Consider the following 21,739-nt stretch of genomic DNA (forward strand, 5'->3'; position numbering starts at 1 on the left):
TTTTGGCCCTAAAATTGAAATTTACTGTAAATTCACTTTAAACCCCTTAAGGACCAAACTTCTGGAATGAAAGGGAATCATGACATGTCACACACGTCATGTGTCCTTAAGGGGTTAAACCCCCAGCAATTCCCACTTTAGTAACTAACGCTGTGTGAGTCTTCTTTCATACATACACACACAAAGCACATCACTGTGAGTTTTATCGCTGTGGAGCTCTGTGATAAACGTACACACGTAACAAATTTCTGTTACATTTTTGCTGTGGAGCTTTGCACTGCACTTCTGGATGTAACAGATATTGTATTCATTTTACTACAAAATAGCTCTGTGATTCTCTTGTATGTACTGCACATTATTGTGAGTTGAATAGCTGTGGAGCTCTATGATATTTGATTTCAAACATGGCTTTTAATTTATTTTGATACAATGTATGACTGTTATTATCGGATAGAATCTTACGAAAACGACAACATTCCAGAGACAATTGTATTTTATAAACATTTCATAAAACGTATTGTTGTGAAATAAATATTTTTATATATTTTATATAAAGAAGTTTTTGCGTGTTGTGAAAATACCAAATAATTATTTTGCACATTTTTTATTAAATCGTGGGCTGCTATCCTTACCTGCTTTGTTTGATAATACAAGTTTGGTGTTTTTTTTTTAAAAAAATCTTTCTTTATTTATTCGCATTTACTTACTGTACCCAATAAACAAATGTATTTTATGCACAAAAATTACTGCAAAATGTGTTTTTTTTTATTAATCTTCTTGATCATCTGACGCGTGAGTTAAAGGTGTTGGAGTGAAGCAAGTTAGATAAGAAAGTTGTGTGGAAAAAAAAACTAGTGTAGACGATTTCTTTAGAAATCTGTGTAATAACTGGTATCGGTAATTTGTGAAATTTTATGTTGCAGAGTTATGACTGCCAATTGCACAGACTCGCAGCCTGGGGAGAGGAGGGAACTTTTTACCCGTTTTGGTTTTCTTGTCATTAGCTGCGAGTTTTATTTGAGGAGGTCTTTACATTGAAGAAGATGATCCCCCACACAAGAAACAAACCATTTTGTCTGGCCTACTCAGATTATTAGGGGTCCCCCGCCAGTTTTTTCTCAAACCAAGCAGTAAACATTATCCCTTAGATCCTAGAATATAAGTAATCACAGGAATCATTTGTACCCTACTTTACACATCTTATAATCAAGAATTTACCATGAATACAGGACTGAACTCTAGGGCGCATTTAGCACCCCCCTCTCCCCCGTCCCCGTCCCCCCTGACTACCCTTACACACAGCACTTAGATGGGTAAACAAAGCTTTTGCTGATATTATAAAGCCAATCTCAACATATAGCGTAACCAATGTATATGACAAGACACCTGTCCTAGCGGAACCATACCACAGTGACTACAGTCTGTCTTAACTCAGCATGTAGTTCATTTAGCATGTTTTATAAAAACTTACGTCTAACCCTTAACCCCTTATGGACACATGACATGTGTGACATGTCATGATTCCCTTTTATTCCAGAAGTTTGGTCCTTAAGGGGTTAACACGCTTAGTTACCCTGGCATGTTATGTAATAGAAGCGATTTGTATTAGCCTGACCTAGCTGGACCATACCACAGCAAACATAGTATGTCTTAACTCAGCCTGTAGTTAACATAGCAAGTTTTATCAAACTCACGTCTAACTCTTACTATGCTTATGTACCCTAGTATGTTATGTTCTATAAGCCATGTTTATTAGCTTGTTGTATTCCTGATTATACAAAAATGGGCCGACCAAAATGCCTAACTTTGGAATGTCTTGAAAATGCTTGTAGATGCTGTTGTGGCTCTACATGCTTGTTGTCATCGTATGCACAAGAAAAATAAAAAATTTCAAAGACTACTCTACTAACATGACATTTTTAAACATCTTGTGTCGTACAAGGACGAAAAATATATTGTCACTCAGATAGTTAATAATCTTGACAATGAACCCATTTGTTATTTTACAAGTCAGAATCACCTTAGTTTTTTTCCTGTGCTCTGATTCCAAGGTTGCAAGCAAATGTTAATCTCTGCGTCCCCAAACACTTCTCTTTAAGTCTAATCAGCACTATGTAGTGGTCGTAACCCTATTCAAAGGGTTAAACAAGGGAAGAAAGTGGCCAGCACTATCTCACGATGTGTAATCCCATCAAACAGGGCACACAGAGTGGTTTGGCTGTCAGATGTACTGACCCCCTGGGTGACTTCAATATCAAGATTACTTCAAGGCGTAATCTCCTCCTTGGCTTTTTAATAGTCACAGGAAAACTTTGATCAATAAATTGGAATATCCGTGAAAGACACGATCATCGTAAATGGAAAATACTTTGTTTTTTTCTTCTAAAACAGGATCTTATTTGACAGTAATTAACTCTTTTTCATGTCAAAGAGCAGCTGCACAATTTAGAGCAGATTATTTTTAAAGCTCGCTGTTTTTAGATTAAAAGGAAACTCCAAGTCCACCTGCGGTTTCTACTTATATATTTATCTGCAGATATTTATTACAAACAATGACTGCAGCCATAGCCACGTCAGTCATCTCTACTGTATGAGATCCCAGCAAAGAACCCCCTGCCAGTATGAGAATTTGTCTGGCATAGACTAGTCAATGTTTAAAGGTCTAGGCACCCAGACCACTTCAGCTTAATGAAGTGGTCTGGGTGCCAGGTCCAGCTAGGGTTAACCCATTTTTTTTTTATAAACATAGCAGTTTCAGAGAAACTGCTATGTTTATTAATGGGTTAAGCCTTCCCCCAACTCCTCTAGTGGCTGTCTCATTGACAGCTGCTAGAGGCGCTTGCGTGATTCTCACTGTGAAAATCACAGTGAGAGCACGCAAGCGTCCATAGGAAAGCATTGTAAATGCTTTCCTATGCGACCGGCTGAATGCGCGCGCAGCCAGCCGAACGGGAGGAGAGGAGGAGGATCGGAGGAGAAGAGCTCCCCGCCCGGCGTTTTAACCTCTTTCCTCTCCCAGAGCCCGGCGGGAGGGGGTCCCTGAGGGTGGGGGCACCCTCAGGGCACTATAGTGCCAGGAAAACGAGTATGTTGAAGTGGTCTGGGTGCCTAGAGTGGTCCTTTAAGTCCTCTCCAATAGATTTCTATGAGAGAGCATGTACAGTAGACATGGACATGATCACATTGCAAGTGACTTCGTTTAGCAAAAAACATCAACTGAGAAATTAGTAGAAAATATCTATTAACGTTCTTTTGCCAATGAAAGCTCTGCAGACTGCTAGACACCAGCTTATAGGTAGTACACAGTGCTCTCATTGATAATAGGAGGACTACGATTGGCTGTGAAATCCTAGCCACTTCCTAGTCTGTGTAGATACTGCAGACTTGCAGCTAATGAATGATACTTCAGATGTAAATATCTATCTGTTGCTTTTCACTTTTATTTATTTTTATCAACTATCACCACTACTGTCTGACAAAGGCACAGCCATGGCATTTCATGCAAATTACCTGACATTTCTTATGGCTCTGATCTAATTCAAGGTAAACCGGTCTCAGCTTATTTCACTAAGTAATTATTCAAATTAGGATCACACTGCACCATGGAGCAAATTGATTTTATAAACCCTTGACATTTGCACAGACGTTATTCGGCATGTGCTAAAACCTTATATTAACCTTTACCCAGACGTTATTCGTCATGTACTATAACCTTATACTAAATAAGACACGGACACCGTTAATTCTGTTGGAGTACAAAGTCCACAGCTTTTATTAATTAAATTATTAATTACATTATTAATTAAATTATCATAAATTAACATAATTAACATAATTTAGGGTCATTGTCCAACTATACATTAAGTTCCTATACCCCCCACACAGTACCCCTGACAGTGACCCTACCAATTGAACAATAAATAACCAAATAACAATTCACTTGAAACACGGCCTACCAAAGAGGCCCCACATCATAATGTTAACTGTAGGGGTGTACCTCAGACACCCCTACACCCCCAGGTTCGTCGCCACCGAAGAGCTAGAACCAACCAGTCCTTAATTCCATCAGGCCTACACCTCGGCCTGTCCAGTTGAAACTCCACGCCAAATTCCAATTCTCACTACGTCCTGTTCCGCCGCTGTGACTAAACGGAACTGCTAAAAATTAGGGAGGGTGGGCGGGACAATTTGCAGGTAAAAGAGGCTCTGGTTAAAATGGCCCCTACTCTAAAATGGCTGCTCTTTATACTCCTTAACCCCACCCCCAAGCACCATTACCCTAACCCAACCCCCAAACACTAGCACCTGCCCACTCCCTGGCTCTGTCAAGGCCCACTCCTCCCACTGTGTTGTTCCATGGGCTTCAATCCAGCTTCTCATGATTCAGTAATACAGTATTAATACTATTGGGTAGGTAGGCTTCACGGTAGCTTTTTATGCTACTATTGTTGCATGAATTATTATTAATAATCGGTATTAATAATGTACACAGACAGGATTGGAGTCCTATTAGCTGGATATTAAAACTCAGTGTAAGATTAACCTTACCTCTTTGACGCTTACAAATTATTAACCCTCTGTCTTCTGTGCAGTATTAATACTAATACTTGGTTTAGAATAATTAATTAAAATGTACTCAGTCTAACACTATCATTGTTATTATTAACCCTGTTAGGTCTGCAAGATGGCCCCCTGTCTGTCACATAGCATATTATTATTATCCCTGTAATGTTGCCCCATGTCAGACAGTACATTATTATTACAATATTATTATAAATATTATTATCCCTGTCACACGGTATATTATTGTATATTATTATAATATTATTATTGTTATATTATCTTTGTCACACTGTATATTATTATATCATTATTATTATAATTATATAATCCCTGTAACACAATATATTATTATATTATTATTATATATTATTATATTGTCCCTGTAACACAGTATATTATTTATTATTATATTTATTATTATTATTATAATTATATAATCCCTGTAACACAGTATATTATTTATTATTATAATTATTATTATTATTATTATTATTATATAATCCCTGTAACACAGTATATTATTATTATATTATTATATATTATTATATTATTATATTGTCCCTGTAACACAGTATATGTAACATAGTATATTGTACCTGTAACACAGTATATGATTATATTATTATTATTTTATTATTATTATTATATTATTATATATTATTATTATATTATTATACTGTATTATTATATTTATTATATTTATTATTATATATTTATTATTATTATTATTATTATATTTATTAATTATTATTATTATTATTATTATTATTATCATCCCGGAGTGTAACCCATAGAAATGGACACCCCGCCTACCGTGACGTCATTGCCCGGCCCCATTCCCAGTAGCCCCGCCCCTGGTTACGGTCGCGGCCGGTGACGTCACGGTGGGCGGGCAGGCGGGGTGGAAGGTCAGGCAGACGCTGTGATGGCTGGTGGTGGCGGTGGAGATGCTGCGGGGCTCCTGCTGCTGTTGCTGGCCGGGGCCCTTCCGCTGGGGGCCCCCAAGGAGCTGTACAGCCCGCAGGACCCGCTCTCTCTGCTGGACTCCCGCTCGCTGCCCCGGGCTCTCAATAACACGGCCACCGCCTGGCTGCTCGAGTTCTACTCCTCCTGGTGCGGACACTGCGTGCAGTACGCCCCCACCTGGCGGGTCCTGGCCGGGGATGTCAAGGGTGAGCGGGGGGAGAATGGGAATGGGGGGGGATGGAGGGAGACACATGGGGGAAACCAGGGGAATGGGGGAATTGGGGCAGCAGAGGGTCTGGGGGAGAATAAGGCATTAAGGGGACTGGGAAGGAATGTGGGGCAACAAGGGGACTGGGGAGGAATGGGGGAGGTCCGGGGGAAACAAGGGGTCTGGGGGGAGAATGGGGGCATTAAGGGGTCTGGGGGGAGAATGGGGGCATTAAGGGGTCTGGGGGGAGAATGGGGGCATTAAGGGGTCTGGGGGGAGAATGGGGGCATTAAGGGGTCTGGGGGGAGAATGGGGGCATTAAGGGGTCTGGGGGGAGAATGGGGGCATTAAGGGGTCTGGGGGGAGAATGGGGGCATTAAGGGGTCTGGGGGGAGAATGGGGGCATTAAGGGGTCTGGGGAGGAATGGGGGCATTAAGGGGTCTGGGGAGGAATGGGGGCATTAAGGGGTCTGGGGAGGAATGGGGGCATTAAGGGGTCTGGGGAGGAATGGGGGCATTAAGGGGTCTGGGGAGGAATGGGGGCATTAAGGGGTCTGGGGAGGAATGGGGGCATTAAGGGGTCTGGGGAGGAATGAGGGCATTAAGAAGACTGGGGAGGAATGGGGGGCATTATGTGTACTGGGGAGAAATGGGGGCTGGGGGAAACAAGGGGACTGGGGAGGAATGGGGGGCAACAAGGGGACTGGGGGGGTCTGGGGGAAACAAGGGGACTGGGTGGAATTGGGGCAGAATGAGGCATTAAGGGTACTGGGGAGAAATGGGGGCAACAAGGGGACTGGGGAGAAATGGGGGAAACAAGGGGACTGGGGTGGAATCGGGGGCAGAATGAGGCATTAAGGGTACTGGGGAGAAATGGGGGCAACAAGGGGACTGGGGAGAATTGGGGGAAACAAGGGGACTGGGGTGGAATCATGGCAGAATGAGGCATTAAGGGGACTGGGGAGAAATGGGGGCAACCAGGGGACTGGGGAGAAATGGGGGCAACCAGGGGACTGGGGAGAAATGGGGGCAACCAGGGGACTGGGGAGAAATGGGGGCAACCAGGGGACTGGGGAGAAATGGGGGCAACCAGGGGACTGGGGAGAAATGGGGGCAACCAGGGGACTGGGGAGAAATGGGGGCAACCAGGGGACTGGGGAGAAATGGGGGCAACAAGGGGACTGGGGAGAAATGGGGGCAACAAGGGGACTGGGGAGAAATGGGGGCAACAAGGGGACTGGGGAGAAATGGGGGCAACAAGGGGACTGGGGAGAAATGGGGGCAACAAGGGGACTGGGGAGAAATGGGGGCAACAAGGGGACTGGGGAGGAATTGGGGCATTAAGGGGGCTGGGGAGGAATTGGGGCATTAAGGGGAATGGGGGGCATTAAGGGGACTGGGGAGGAATGGGGGGAAACAAGGGGACTTGGGCAGAATGAGGCATTAAGGGTACTGGGGAGAAATGGGGTGTAACAAGGGGACTGGGGAGGAATGGGGGCAACAAGGGGTCTGGGGGAAACAAGGGGACTGGGGCAGAATGAGGCATTAAGGGTACTGGGGAGAAATGGGGGTAACAAGGGGACTGGGGAGGAATGGGGGCAACAAGGGGTCTGGGGGAAACAAGGGGACTGGGGAGGAATTGGGGCAGCACAGGGTCTGGGGCAGAATGAGGCATTAAGGGTACTGGGGAGAAATGGGGGCAACAAGGGGACTGGGGAGAAATGGGGGGCAACAAGGGGACTGGGGAGAAATGGGGGGCAACAAGGGGACTGGGGAGAAATGGGGGGCAACAAGGGGACTGGGGAGAAATGGGGGGCAACAAGGGGACTGGGGAGAAATGGGGGGCAACAAGGGGACTGGGGAGAAATGGGGGGCAACAAGGGGACTGGGGAGGAATGGGGCAACAAGGGATCTGGGGAGGAATGGGGCAACAAGGGATCTGGGGAGGAATGGGGCAACAAGGGGAATGGGGGGCAACAAGGGATCTGGGGAGGAATGGGGCAACAAGGGATCTGGGGAGGAATGGGGCAACAAGGGGAATGGGGGGGCAACAAGGGATCTGGGGAGGAATGGGGCAACAAGGGGAATGGGGGGCAACAAAAGGTCTGTGGAGGAATGGGGGGCAACAAGGGGAATGGGGGGAGATTGAGGCATTAAGAGGACTGGGGAGGAATGAGGTCAACAAGGGGAATGGAGGGCAGCAGGGCATTTGTGGGGAGAATAGGGAAACAACGGGAATGGAAGGCAATGGGAGGAAACAAGGAGTCTGGGGAGAAATGGGGGGGCTGCAGTATGACTTGGGAGGAATGGGGTAATAGGGAGTTTGGGGAGTATTAGGAGGATAACATGGGATTTAGGGAGCAGTAGAGGTCGATAAGTGGGGGATGAGGGGTTAAACAAGGATGGTAAGGTGGTAACATGGGATCTGGGGAGGCAATTAGGAACCTGGGATAGTGGAGTGGCATCTGGGGAGGCTCTTGGCAACTAGTGAGGGCTAGATGTAAGAAGGGATCTGAGAAGGCAGCAAGTCACCTGGGGTGTGTGTGGGGGGATAATGAGAAATGGGGTACAGTAACTGGGGAGGTATTGGAGTTAATGCGATATGTTGAGGCAGTACTGTAACTGAGGGATGTTAATGTGGTTAACGAGATATGGGGAGGCAGTACGGTAACTGAGGGATGGTATTGGGGTTAATGAGATATGGGGAGGCAGTACGGTAACTGAGGGATGCTATTGGGGTTAATGAGATATGGGCAGGCAGTACGGTAACTGAGGGATGGTATTGGGGTTATTGAGATATGGGGAGGCAGTACGGTAACTGAGGGATGGTATTGGGGTTAATGAGATATGGGCAGGCAGTACGGTAACTAAGGGATGGTATTGGGGTTATTGAGATATGGGCAGGCAGTACGGTAACTGAGGGATGGTATTGGGGTTATTGAGATATGGGGAGGCAGTACGGTAACTGAGGGATGCTATTGGGGTTAATGAGATATGGGCAGGCAGTACGGTAACTGAGGGATGGTATTGGGGTTAATGAGTTATGGGGAGGCAGTACGGTAACTGAGGGATGGTATTGGGGTTATTGAGATATGGGGAGGCAGTACGGTAACTGAGGGATGGTATTGGGGTTAATGAGATATGGGCAGGCAGTACGGTAACTGAGGGATGGTATTGGGGTTAATGAGTTATGGGGAAGCAGTACGGTAACTGTGAAGGGATTGGGGTTAACGAGATACGAGGAGGCAGTAAGGATGGTATTGGGGTTGTTGAGATATGGGGAGGCTGTGCGGTAACTGTGAAGGGATTGGGGTTAATGAGATATGGGGAGGTAGTACATTACCAGGGGAAGCTATGAGGCACCTAGTGAGGTCTAGGGTTAAGAAGGCAAACTAATGTCTGAGGAGGGATGAAAGCAACCACAGAGCTGTAAAGGGCTGGACTTTACAAAGTTTGGAACAGGTAGGTATGGAGCAGTATAGGGCTTGGGGAAACATACATCTGACTAGCACAAAAGGAATTGGGAAGCTAATAAGGCACTTGAAAAAGGTATGAGGGTAGCAAATGATAGGTAATAAAGTCATCATCTAGGGAGGGGTGGAGCAGCAAGGGATCTGGAAAATTCTTACGTAAACTAAATTGGTGTGGGTTGGGGTGGCACGGAATCTGGAGAATTAATAATCTGGGGATGCATGGGGCAGCAGAGGAACCGTGGATCTCTGAGGCATATGGTCATGGACTGGGGCAATAAATCCTATTCAGGGAGAGGCAGTAGGTTAACTGGTTAGGAATGACTGTCCTAAGGCAATAAATATTACTAGGAATGGGGCAGTTAGGCACTTGGAGGGAGATGTTGGTAACCAGGGAAGAGGAGAAATAGAACAGTGGGTATTATGTATAAAAACAAACAAAAACAATGCACTCTGAAAAGTGTACTAATGTACTAAAAGTGGGACAGTTACCAGCAGGCAGATTGTGTTCGTGTTTCAGTTCATTTTCCCTGTTTGCACAATTTTTCAGAGTAGACGTATTTATACGTAACCACTAATGCGTCTCCTATTTGTTTGCAACGTTTGCCTTGTCTGAACCTTATTATGTTGGAACCCTCCCAGAGTAAATAGTCACTTTAAAGGGACAGTCCAAACACTAGCTTGATGCAGTTTCCCCTTTTTAGCTATTTTGGGAAGTCTGTGATTGGAAAGCCACAGTAGTCTGGGCGGGCTAGGAAGGGGGAGGGCTTGTAAAGACTGCTTACAAGAGATGTGCAGCTCTTTTTAGATATATCCCCAATTAAAAATGTTTTCTTTGAGGCATGAGTACTAAACAGTATATATATATATATATTTATTTATTTGGATTTGGGCAGGGAAGTGACACTTTAAAGGGACACTCCAGGCACCCAGACCACTTCTGCCTATTGAAGTGGTCTGGATGCCAACTCCCACTACCCATAACCCTGCAAGTGTAATTATTGCAGTTTTTTTATAAACTGCAATAATTACCTTGCAGGGTTAACTCCACCTCTAGTGGCTGTCTACTAGACAGCCACTAGAGGGAACTTCCTGATTTATAGCACAGATTATCAGATTATCTGTGCTAGAGCGTCGCTGGACGTCCTCACGCTGTGTGAGGACCTCCAGCGTCGCTCATTTCCTCATAGGAAAGCATTGAAATTCGTTTTCAATGCTTTCCTATGGGGAGCGCTAATGCGCTGCCGCGCATGCGCATTAGGTCTCCTCGGCCGGTGGGCAGGATCAGTCTCGCCCACCGGCCGACGGAGACAGAAGGAGGAGACGGCTACGAGGGACATCGTCGCTGCCTCAGGTAAGTGACTGAAGGGGTTTTCACCCCTTCAGTAACCGGGGATTGGGGGGGTGGGAGGGAGAGGGAGCCTCCAGTGCCAGGAAAACAGATTGTTTTCCTGGCACTGGAGTTTTCCTTTAAGAACGGTTCAAAAACTTGCCTAATTTGCGCTGGCCCTCTTGCTCCTGGAAGCAATGGCCACTGAGCCTAACCTGGCCATCCAATGATCCAGTCCTGCACAGCAGCAGAGGTGACAGCGATGGGCAACTGGTAGAACCTAGATAAATTGTCAAAACATTCTGGTGATGGAACTTAAACTTTCTTTCAAATTGTGTGATTTTTTTTATTTATTTCATAAAGGTCTAATTTTCATGAAATGCTCATGTTGGCTGTATTGGAATGTCCGTGAAATTCCAGCACATTTAAAAGGCAAATTGGGTGATAGTACTGGACGTACTTGGAAACCAGAGTAATCTGAATGTACCTTTCCTGGTTAAATACTTAGTTATTATTAATACTCACAGATTGCAAGATAATTAGGAAGTGAAAAATGTTGGGAATTTATTTAGTAAATAACCCTGTTAGGACACTTCCGTAGTCTGACAGGTATATTTTGCATATACATCGGTTTTGTAATCTTGGGCATATACAGCCAGTACAGCACTGACTTGTCCCCTGGTGGATGAAGCTCCAGAAATTAAAGATAAAAGAATCTTTTCAGTGTACCCCTAGGATCCCAGATCCGAAGAGGTTTGTCCAAAGCGTCCCAGAAGATGACCGAGCATCTTTAAAGGGATACTCCAGGCCACTTCTGCCCATCCCACTACCCTAACCCTGCAAGTGTAATTATTGCAGTTTTCATAAGCTGCAATATTTACATTGCAGGGTCAAGTCGTCCTCCTAGTTGTGGTCTACTAGACAGCCACTAGAGGGACTTTAGGGTTCATAGAACACTAAGTGTTTTAAAACAATGCTGGACGTCCTCACGCTATGTGAGGACCTCCAGTGTCGCTGAAATCCCCATAGGAAAGCATTGTATAATGCTTTCCTATATGGAGGTTTAATGCACGTGCGCGGCCACTGCCGCGCATGCGCATTAGGTCTCCCCTGCTGGCTGACGTCAGTGGGGGAGGAGCATGGGTGGAGTACCCCTTCAGCAACTTGGGGTGGGTGGGAGGGAGAGAGGCACTGGAGAATACCTTTAAGTGGTCATGAGGCCCTGGATCATTAGGACAAATCATAGCTAGAAGCTGCAGTAGGGCACTGGGCGAAGGATGGTTGGTTCTCAAAATGGCAAGGTCTACTAGTAGACTAGTAGCTAAGGAATGGTGGCATTCCCCATTAATGATGAACAGGGATATCTATGTATCTATCGTATCCGAGGAGAGGAAGTTTGCTGGGCGACATAAAGTGGTGAGAATGGTAATACAATATGACTTATAAAGCACTGAATCACATCAAGGATTAAGACCAGGGGGCACTAATTCATATCGGCTTTAACACAGAGAGGACAATGTAGTAACTGGTGAAATGGGAGCATTGATTGACTGATTTTCAGAGGATTGCTTGGAAACAGGCAAATAGCAGAGGGCACAACACGACATCTTGATAAATCATTAAGTTTTATTCATGGATAAGATGGCTGATACAGAGCTTGTGGGGTGTTGTATGTTGTGCTATCATAACCGCTTACAACGTGTTACCCCGACGCATTTTATCTTTGTTACATTGGTGTTGCACCCATCCTGGTCCACAAAGCTCCCAATTCTATTTGGTGGTCCTCACATCTGTTTTATTTTTTGTGGTCCTGGTGAGCATTGCAAACACATGCAGTGTGATCTGTTTATGTATTGTATGTGAATAGGATATCTGGTAAATGGTCCTGACTGCCTATTAAATCTCTGCAAAAGAAGTGTTAGCCGATAGCGACCCTGTCTGTGTAGCAGAATACTTACCAAACTGTCCTGCAGTCAGTTGTTCAAATGTTTGATCTTTCTAGAAATTATGTCATTATGTAACATATGGACCATCAGTGCCTGACAGTTAGCACGTCGTATGTGCAGTTCAGTATTTACCAATTACTTGGATTTTAGCCATTTATTTCAATCATCTCCGATCTAGCGTTGGAAAACCTGTAATACTGGCTGGAAGGATACGTGATAGAGTTGGCAACACTCATTGTACGGTAATTTACAAAAATGCTGCCTTCTCTGGTGTGAGATTTAGTCATCTGGTGTACCAGCTGTGTGTATTATAAGTTTATCGGGTTATAAAATCCGGCGAAGGTTTGATCTACTCATGATCCCCTACACCATAGGAAAGGGTCCCCACAAAAATGGTTGGAGTAACCCTTTAAAAAGGGGGGTGGGGGTTCACATGCTACTAATGCCCTATAGGGCATTATAGAGGAACATTATTACTAAAAAGGTTTGGAGTAATTCTGCACGTCTTAAACAAATACTTTGCGGGTTATTTATTGTAGTGTTAATTGTCAGGAACTCTAAGTGCTTTCCAATTTTAAAACCCAAATATCTGAACTCAAAGCACAGCTGACGTGGGAACGTTTTCAGTTTGAATGCTTTGTCCTAAATGTAGTTGTGCCCTGTGTATTGCAGTCTGCATTGACTGTACGTACGGTGTACTGCCATATGGCACATGAAGCTGTTTGTTTGGGAGTTTGCTGAATCTGTGTTTGTCAGTGACCACGTGCCACCTGGAACCTAACCTTTTCTGGTTTTCCAATTGTCTCAAAAATTCAACTTTGATCCATTAACCATTGAAGTACCAGCTGCGAGTCACATGCAATACTGGACAGTCTAACTTATCACTAGGGCTAACGAGACAGTTGTGTGACATTGACTTGGATGGGCAGATAAGTCTGTTGGCTTAGTAACTGCCCATTTCCTATCTTAAAGCACAGACATTATTGTTGCCTTAGGTTCCTGTTCAGCAGAGAGTCTCGTACAAAACTCATTGAACTGTCCCTCTCATTAGACAAGCGTTTAACACATTTTGTAGCCTCTAAAAATCAGTCTGAAGTTGTATGCAGTGTTCTCTGTATAAGTGTGTGTATATGTATGCATGTATTTATTTGGTTAACTTGAATACTTGTGGTTTGCTTGTTCAGTGTGATACCTTGAAAGCATTTTTGTGTGAGAATCCAGCCTCCTGGCTGTATGGGAGCCGTATCGGATCAGTAAAGTTTACTTATACATCATTCCCGTGGATAACCTCCACCTGCTACCCTCGCTTACTGTTCACACACCAGTAGGCCAGTGCTGTTTGTACAGGTGGTGCACACTCTCTGAAGAGACCTATGTTTGACAAACGTAACACCGTGCTGATTTAACTTTCACATCCTATGTTTCCATAGTGAAAAGCACAGTGCGCGCATCACTATCATTTTTCTTGGGGCTGGGGGGGGGGGGGGGGGGGGGGGGGAGAGAAGAATCTAAATGCAGGGTTACTTCCTCCCCTTTTCCTTACAAGTAAGAGTTCAATGGTCACAGACATCCCAGCTGGCGCAACCAAAGACAGGCCGGCATTGTCAGAGAGCATTAACATTTCAGTGCATGAGTCTTTGTGCATCAGGACCTGAGCAGTTGGAAGAGGATGGACCAGGCTGTATTGAAAAGACTGTGCATCAAGTTGCCTGAAGCCAAACTTTTCTTTTTTTTTTTTTTTGTATTCCCAGTGTGTGACTGTGTATGTAGTAGGATAGTCTGTTGCACCCTTTGTTATCTGCCCATCTGTCCCTGGATCATCACAATCCTTTTATCTGCCTAATGTAACTGAAGTCCTCTGTCGACTGATATTTTTGTCTTTTTGGAAGTTTTGTTGTGGTTTTTTTTTTTTCTTTGTGTGTTTTTTCCCTAGACATGTAAATAGTTTGTCCAGTTATTAAGGGGGGGGGGGGGGGTTAAATTTTTTTTAAAGTAGTAGTTAAAATACTGGATCTGGAATTACATACAAACTACTGCTTAGTTCTTGAAAATCGGTATTCTTGAAATTCATTATTGAATAATCTAGAATTTCAAGTGAAAGAAAGGAGACCGGAACATGATAATTTCTAGTGGTTTGCAGACGTTGGCAGCTGTTTCATGCTCATTTTGTTTGTCCAGTGGATTAAATGCTGCTACTACTACTAACCAATGCTATATCAAGCATTCAATCAATAGCTACTCTAAGGGCTTGATGCACAAAAAGTCCATAGATACACGCAACATTTAACCAAAGCAATAATGCCTCCTTTGAGATAAATGTTATCAAGATATTGCCCATATAGAGTGGATGATAAAATATAAAGGTGTGTGTATCTAATATATATATATATATATATATATATATATATATATATATATATATACATACATACACACACACACACACACACCTTGCAACAACAAATTAGCAGAAAAAATGTAATGGAAACATGAGAAATTAAACGAATAGTAAGTTTGCACAGTGCTGCTCAATGAGTAAAGCGAATGTTCCCAAGAGCAAGCATAAAGACACATAGATTGATTGTAGCTGCCGTATAATGACAATGCAGTGCTGTGAGTTGGACATCCCAAAAATCCAGCCGACTCATTCTCAAAAGAATAACATATGGTGTTGCAGGGAATAGTTATAACCATGGGCCCCAAGACACTGACTGGCAGGCAATAACACCATACTTCCCAGTCCAGACACTCCCGGTGCCAAGGTCTGTTCTAGGTGTGGACCAAAGTAGAAGTTGTAGATGGATGTGTTGCATGAGACATGGCTGCCAATATGTCTCTGTAGCTTTCCCTTAAGGACACAGTGGGGGGGGGGGAGTAGAGGGGGGGGGGGGGAGAGAGAGAGTTGGTGCGGTGGAATAATGCCCATAGCAACCCACTGCCACACATATATATATATATCAGCCCCTCAAACTCCCCGAACCAGAAGCCTCTACACAGATTCCCATTTCCCCCTAGCAAAACCCACCCATAATAATTGTGAATGTCTCGAATACGCCTGCATGTTGAACCCGCAAGGCTGCAGCAATAGCTGGAAATGTATAAATCTAGGTTTATAACCAACACTGCACAATATCTGTATCTACACCTCCATGATAAACCCCAAAATGTACAATACTAGACATTCAAAATATAAAATATTATTCCTTCTGTTTATGTACTAGAATAGGATTTGTTTATGGCTAGGAGAGATACGTTTTGATCTCTCCTCAATGTGCAACAATGGAGAGCAGACAGAAAATTGGAAATTTAGATAATACAACTCTTTAGTACCGTGTATAGAATGTATTTATTTTATATATATATATATATATATATAATTTTTATTTTTTTTAACTGCCTTCCACTTCAAAAGATGGCATAATGGATCAAACTGCTTCTCAACAGGGCTACATGTGTGGCAGTGTTCTCCAGCTGTACGTTGAACTGACGCGTTTCACATCTTCAGGAAATCTATACATCTTAACATATGGTAGATTCTAGATATTTGCCTTTGAACTCCAAGCCACTCTGCTTTTTGGGAACAATTATATAATACTGCACGTCTTGGTTTCTGTATATCTATCATAGTGTGCCCATAAACAGAATAAACAACATAATCTGAACATATGAATTCTGTCACCTGACGATCATTTTAGCTGATTCCTCGGGTCCAGTTTCAGCTTGGGTAAATCTAGGGGAATTAGCTATACATTTTCAGAGATAAGTCTCCTGAGATTTCACGTGGATTTGTTTTGTGGATTCTAGTTATTTGATAGATTAAATCACTAGTCCATCCACATATTAAATTGCCTGTGCACCATTCTTTATACGTTGTAATATCATCCGCATATTGACGCAAACGCTCTGCATAAAAACTGTTTTGAAGGTGCCATTTTATTTCTGTAAACGCCTTTTTCTCCTGGCAGACTGGGAACCCGTGATAAAGATTGGAGTGTTGGATTGTGCCAATGAAGACAATACTGATGTCTGCAAGCAATATGGTATTCAGTATTATCCATCGTTTCGGGTAAGTTGTTTATGTAACAATGCACTGTATTAGGGATCGACTGATTATTTGATTATTTTTTTTTTTTAAATTTTTTTAAATTTTTTTTTTTAGAGTCGATACCGTTAATCGGTGAACTTTCAGGCCGATAACTTACCGATAACGATATTTTGTACATTTACCATTTTGAAAAAAACAAACTATTTCTACTGTTAACTGAACATGTTTATTTAATTTTTTGCAAATCTTTATTTATTTTTTTTTATTAAGGTAAATGCACAAAATATACATGCCAGTCAGAATTTGTTTTCAAGAATGTGTGTGTGTGTGTGTAGTGGATGCAGTGAGAGTATTTAATTAGTGGATGTAGAGTGTGAGTGTGTGTATATAGTGAATGCAGTGTGTTTGTGAAGAGTGTGTGGGTATGTAATGTGTCTAAAATGGATGAGGGAGGGGCATCTTTATTTAGTAAACTTTTTTTAAATTTCTTTTTTTTTTCATTTAGTTTTAGTCCCGCCTCCCTGCTTCTTACCTGGCCAGGGAGGGGGGATATGGTATTCCATGGGGGAGCCTGCGGCACACTCTTACTTCCCTTCCCAGCAGCTCCCTTCAGCTCCACGGTCATGGCCTGCATGCCGCGGCAACGCTCCGATAGCCTGGGGACTTACGAGATTTACACATAACTGCTGAAGGGAGCTGCTGGGAAGGTAAGTAAGAGTGAGCTGGGACCGGCGTAGGCCCCCCAGGACCATGATGGCGGCCTTGGTCTGCATTATCTGCATCTTTATTGGCCGATACCAATATTGCTGAAAATACAGAATATCGGGCAGACTGATAATCGGTCGATCCCTACACTGTATGCAATTATTTGTAATAGGTGAAAAATAAAATGTATTAAGCCACACCTCTTTATCCTGCAACTGGGTGCCTCCATCTTAGCTCCCTGTCAGTCACTGTTATAAGCTGTTATAAGCTCTATCTATTGCACTTGGTAGTCGGCATAGAGAGAGTATACAGAAAACTGGAGACATTAAATTTTGTTTTTTTCTTCTCATCATTTGCGATGTTTGTTCAGGCTGTGCCAGGACTAAACTGGATTGTCATGTCCCTTAAATTCCCTGAGAGCTGAGCAGCAGGAGTCTTGAGCCGTGCCATGCACCCAATGGCAGGCAGCCTGTGCAAGGCAGTGGTGGATCCGGGGGGGAGGGAGGAACGGGGCAATTGCTTGCCCACCCCCGAGAAAACCGAGGGTCTGCCTCTCCCCTGCAGCCGGCAGGGGAGGGAGAGAGGACCCGGGAGCTCTCAGCCTCCACTAGGACCACCAGGGATTTTCCACCGTACCCCCAGGGATCGAAAGATGTCGTCCCCCCGTCCCCCCCAGCAATTAAATTAAAAAACACATATAAGAAGGGTAGGGGGGCTTTTTTAATAAGGTTTTTTTTTTTTTATATTTAATATGTATGTTTGGGTCAGTGTGTGTGTGTGTGTGTGTGTGTGTGTGTGATGAGAAGGGTAGGGGGGCTATTTTTATAATTACACTCATTGCTCCCACACATACACTGCCCCCCATACACACACACTGCAAATGTCACATATATACTACACCCCTGACATACACTGACGCCCTCACTCACACACTGCAACCTTCACACACACACACACTGCTCACACACTGCACCACTCACACACACACCACTGCTCCTATGCCCTACTACAGCCCCATTTCCCAGCAGACCTCAGGTAAGTTGTCAAACTGTTCTTAAACGGTTTGACTACTTACTCTGGGAGGGGGTCCTGGCACTATTGACACCATAACCACTACACTGAGCTGTAGTGGTTATTGTGCCTGGATTATTTCTTTAACCCCTTAAGGACCAAACTTCTGGAATAAAAGGGAATCATGACGTGTCACACACGTCATGTGTCCTTAAGGGGTTATATAACCTACAAGTGCCCCTCCCGAGATCAGGCTCTGGATCCGCCACTGGTGCAAGGCGTCTGAGGTTAGCATGCTGTGTGTGCTGACATCAGATGCATGCGTTGCACAGATCTGATCCAGCCAGCCAGGGAGAGAGCATTCCAGATGGCTCTGTGAAAGCCCAGGAAGGAGGCCCTACATAGGGAAAAAGTTATTTTTTTTTATTTTTTTTTTATAACCAGAATGAAACGTTTCTGTAACAGTCTGCAGGTACAGGTTCTTTGTACCATAACAACTTCTGTAAAATGAAGTTGTTATGGATTATAGGAAACAATCAGTTGTTAAAATAAAAAGGAAATTGGGGCGGGGCCTGACAGCCGAGCTGGCAAGACGTGTGCTCAGCGAGCTCCGACACAAACGGGCTCAAACCTACCTAATATCGGCAAAAAATCTTGACTATAGCGGTCAAGCTCACTGATTACTCAAGGCTGAATCGTGTGGGGACTCAAGGACACTCTTTTTGAGGATTTCCACCGAGGAAAACCACACTCCGCCGATGCGGCCTAACAAGGACAGCAGCCTAGTGGCAGGGAGAGGCGGCCGATCTCCCGCCCTGGCGTCCGCCAAAAGCAACAACGCTCCTGGAGTCCCGCATCCCCTCCGTCTGGACCGGTGGGGGTTACCCCGGTCCCCACTGGGGAATCGCATATACTTGCCACACGAGGCTGGACACAGTTCAGGCCCAAGATGGGCGCCGAGCAACAACCCCTGCACTATCAAGCATGCCCCACAGCCCAATCCTGGAGAGAGCAGTTTGAGGCTCGATTTGATCAAATATGCCTGACATTCTGGCAGCGTATGGAGCGTAGAACCACCTACCCTGCTCTATTTGTCACAAAGGAGAAGGAGGCCGCGGCAGCAACTTACCGGCCCAGCACCCACACGAAGTCTCGTCCATCTTGCAGACGGGCCCGCCGTCGGACTCTCCCGATGCCTCTCCGCAAAACTGCAAGACAACACCAACCACCTGCCCCACGACCTCGCAACAGCCTCCCCGCAAGTCTCTCAGGTAGGTGCAACCCCTATGCACCACCCTGACAGCAAGGCAGATTCCGAGCACAGCGGAGGCCCAGGAGAGAGGAGACGCCTAGACAAGGTGGCGAGCCTGCTGCCGCAGACCGAGACCACACGGGCGCCCGGGACCGGAGCGACCCTCCCCCGCAGCAGGGCGGACTTTTGTTCCCAGGAGGAAACAGCCTGCCATCCGCAGGCATCAGCTAAACAATCCCAGGCAGAGACAATCCCCAACATAGAGCATACCCTCACCTGCTCCCAGGGGACGAACAAACTGACTCCAATGACTCACCCACCACTCTCCCTCGGTGTACCCCCTGAGAGAAGTACTACCCGAGGGTCATGTTGCCAGACTGGCTAGTTTTCACTTTAAACTTCCAGACCCTGGATGTCACACCAACCCGGGACTGCACCCAATCTCAGTGGATGCTGTACTCTCGTTGTCATTTCTTTTTTTATTTCACTCTTATTTTCTCTTCACCATGTGATTATACCTGTTGCACCAATCTAGCATGTTACGCACTGCACATAGCCGGCTGACTCCAAGCCTAACAATCACCTCTGCAGAAACACAATATACTCACACATAGCCTGACACTAAGTACCCAGTGGCTTAAACACTCACAGTTAATCGTTGTTTAGCATATTATACAGTTAACTCTTATAAGACACACCTGCTGTCAGCATACACTCCTATAACATAAACTTGAAACCAAGCCACCCGCTGACACTAATTGTCTTAACCTGTGAACCACGTCTTGATATGCTTAAAGGAACACTATAGTCACCTAAATTACTTTAGCTAAATAAAGCCGTTTTAGTGTATAGATCATTCCCCTGCAATTTCACTGCTCAATTCACTGTCATTTAGGAGTTAAATCACTTTGTTTCTGTTTATGCAGCCCTAGCCACACCTCCCCTGGCTATGATTGACAGAGCCTGCATGAAAAAAAAATGGTTTCACTTTCAAACAGATGTAATTTACCTTAAATAATTGTATCTCAATCTCTAAATTGAACTTTAATCACATACAGGAGGCTCTTGCAGGGTCTAGCGAGCTATTAACATAGCAGGGGATAAGAAAATCTTAAACAGAATTTGCAATAAAGAAAGCCTAAATAGGGCTCTCTTTACAGGAAGTGTTTATGGAAGGCTGTGCAAGTCACATGCAGGGAGGTGTGACTAGGGTTCATAAACAAAGGGATTAAACTCCTAAATGGCAGAGGATTGAGCAGTGAGGCTGCAGGGGCATGTTCTATACACCAAAACGGCTTCATTAAGCTAAAGTTGTTCAGGTGACTATAGTGTCCCTTTAATTACCCTAGCATGTTAGTTAATATATGCATTGTTTATTAGCCTGTTTTTCTTTGTGATCATATAAAAATGTGCCGACCAAACTGCCACACTTTTGAAAATGCCTGAAAATGCCTGAAAACGCATGTGGACGCTGTTGTGGCTCTGCACACTTGTCGTCATATGCACAAATAAAATAAAGAATAAAAAAAAAAAAGGAAATTGACCTTTGAATTTCAATCTGCATCTTATAATGGAAACAGGACTTGTTTGTGTTTTCCTTCCACTAATCCATGATCTCCCATTGCGTTCAGCAGGACAGATGTGTCAATGAACAGCATATATGAGCTATTTGGGGGTTGGGGGGGCTTGCTTATGACTTAAGCAAGACGCCTAGTGGTTATAGTGTCCATTTCATGGAGAACAGTTAGTAAGACCGTTGAGCCAGATGCAATTTTAAAACTGTCTCACAATGGGGCCCAAACTATCACTAATCTCTCATCAGCTGTTTCTGTTTTTGCCTACGGGCTCAAAAAAACCCAAAGACTGCACACGACAGACCTCCCTTGACCAGACGCCAACTATAACCACTCGACACAGACCAAGCTACTCAAAAATAAACCCCCCTCCTCTTAAGCACTATCCACTCGTGACGGAATGTACTGTAACACGTAAGCTATGATATTTTTACTGGATTACATGTCTCTATTGTTCTTGATTCTACCGACCCACTCATGCTCGTAAGCTGGGTAAAAATAAAGAATTTTTAAACGGTCACACAACCCGCATTGGCTTTGAAGATACCCATTATGAAGTAATTGCATTACAGGAGGACTTTCACCAAGATAAGACGTTGTGATGGAGATCAAACTTTGGATGGGATTTTTGTTTTCTACCAGCAGATCTGACCACTTGTGCTCAAACAA

The 21,739-nt window shown here is 44.2% G+C and overlaps 1 protein-coding gene across 1 annotated transcript in view; it reads left to right on the forward strand.

Moving 5' to 3' along the window:
- Window positions 1-5,448: 5,448 nt before the first annotated feature.
- QSOX2 (quiescin sulfhydryl oxidase 2) overlaps window positions 5,449-21,739 on the forward strand; it is a 50,278-nt gene continuing 33,987 nt past the window's right edge. The window contains exons 1-2 of the mRNA XM_063432879.1: window positions 5,449-5,735; window positions 16,449-16,549. Coding sequence (XP_063288949.1) covers window positions 5,489-5,735; window positions 16,449-16,549 — 348 coding nt within the window. The 5' untranslated portion in view covers window positions 5,449-5,488. The remainder of the gene's footprint in view (window positions 5,736-16,448; window positions 16,550-21,739) is intronic.

This window comes from Pelobates fuscus, chromosome 9 (genome assembly GCF_036172605.1).
Source record: "Pelobates fuscus isolate aPelFus1 chromosome 9, aPelFus1.pri, whole genome shotgun sequence".
Taxonomy (NCBI): Eukaryota; Metazoa; Chordata; class Amphibia; order Anura; family Pelobatidae; genus Pelobates; species Pelobates fuscus.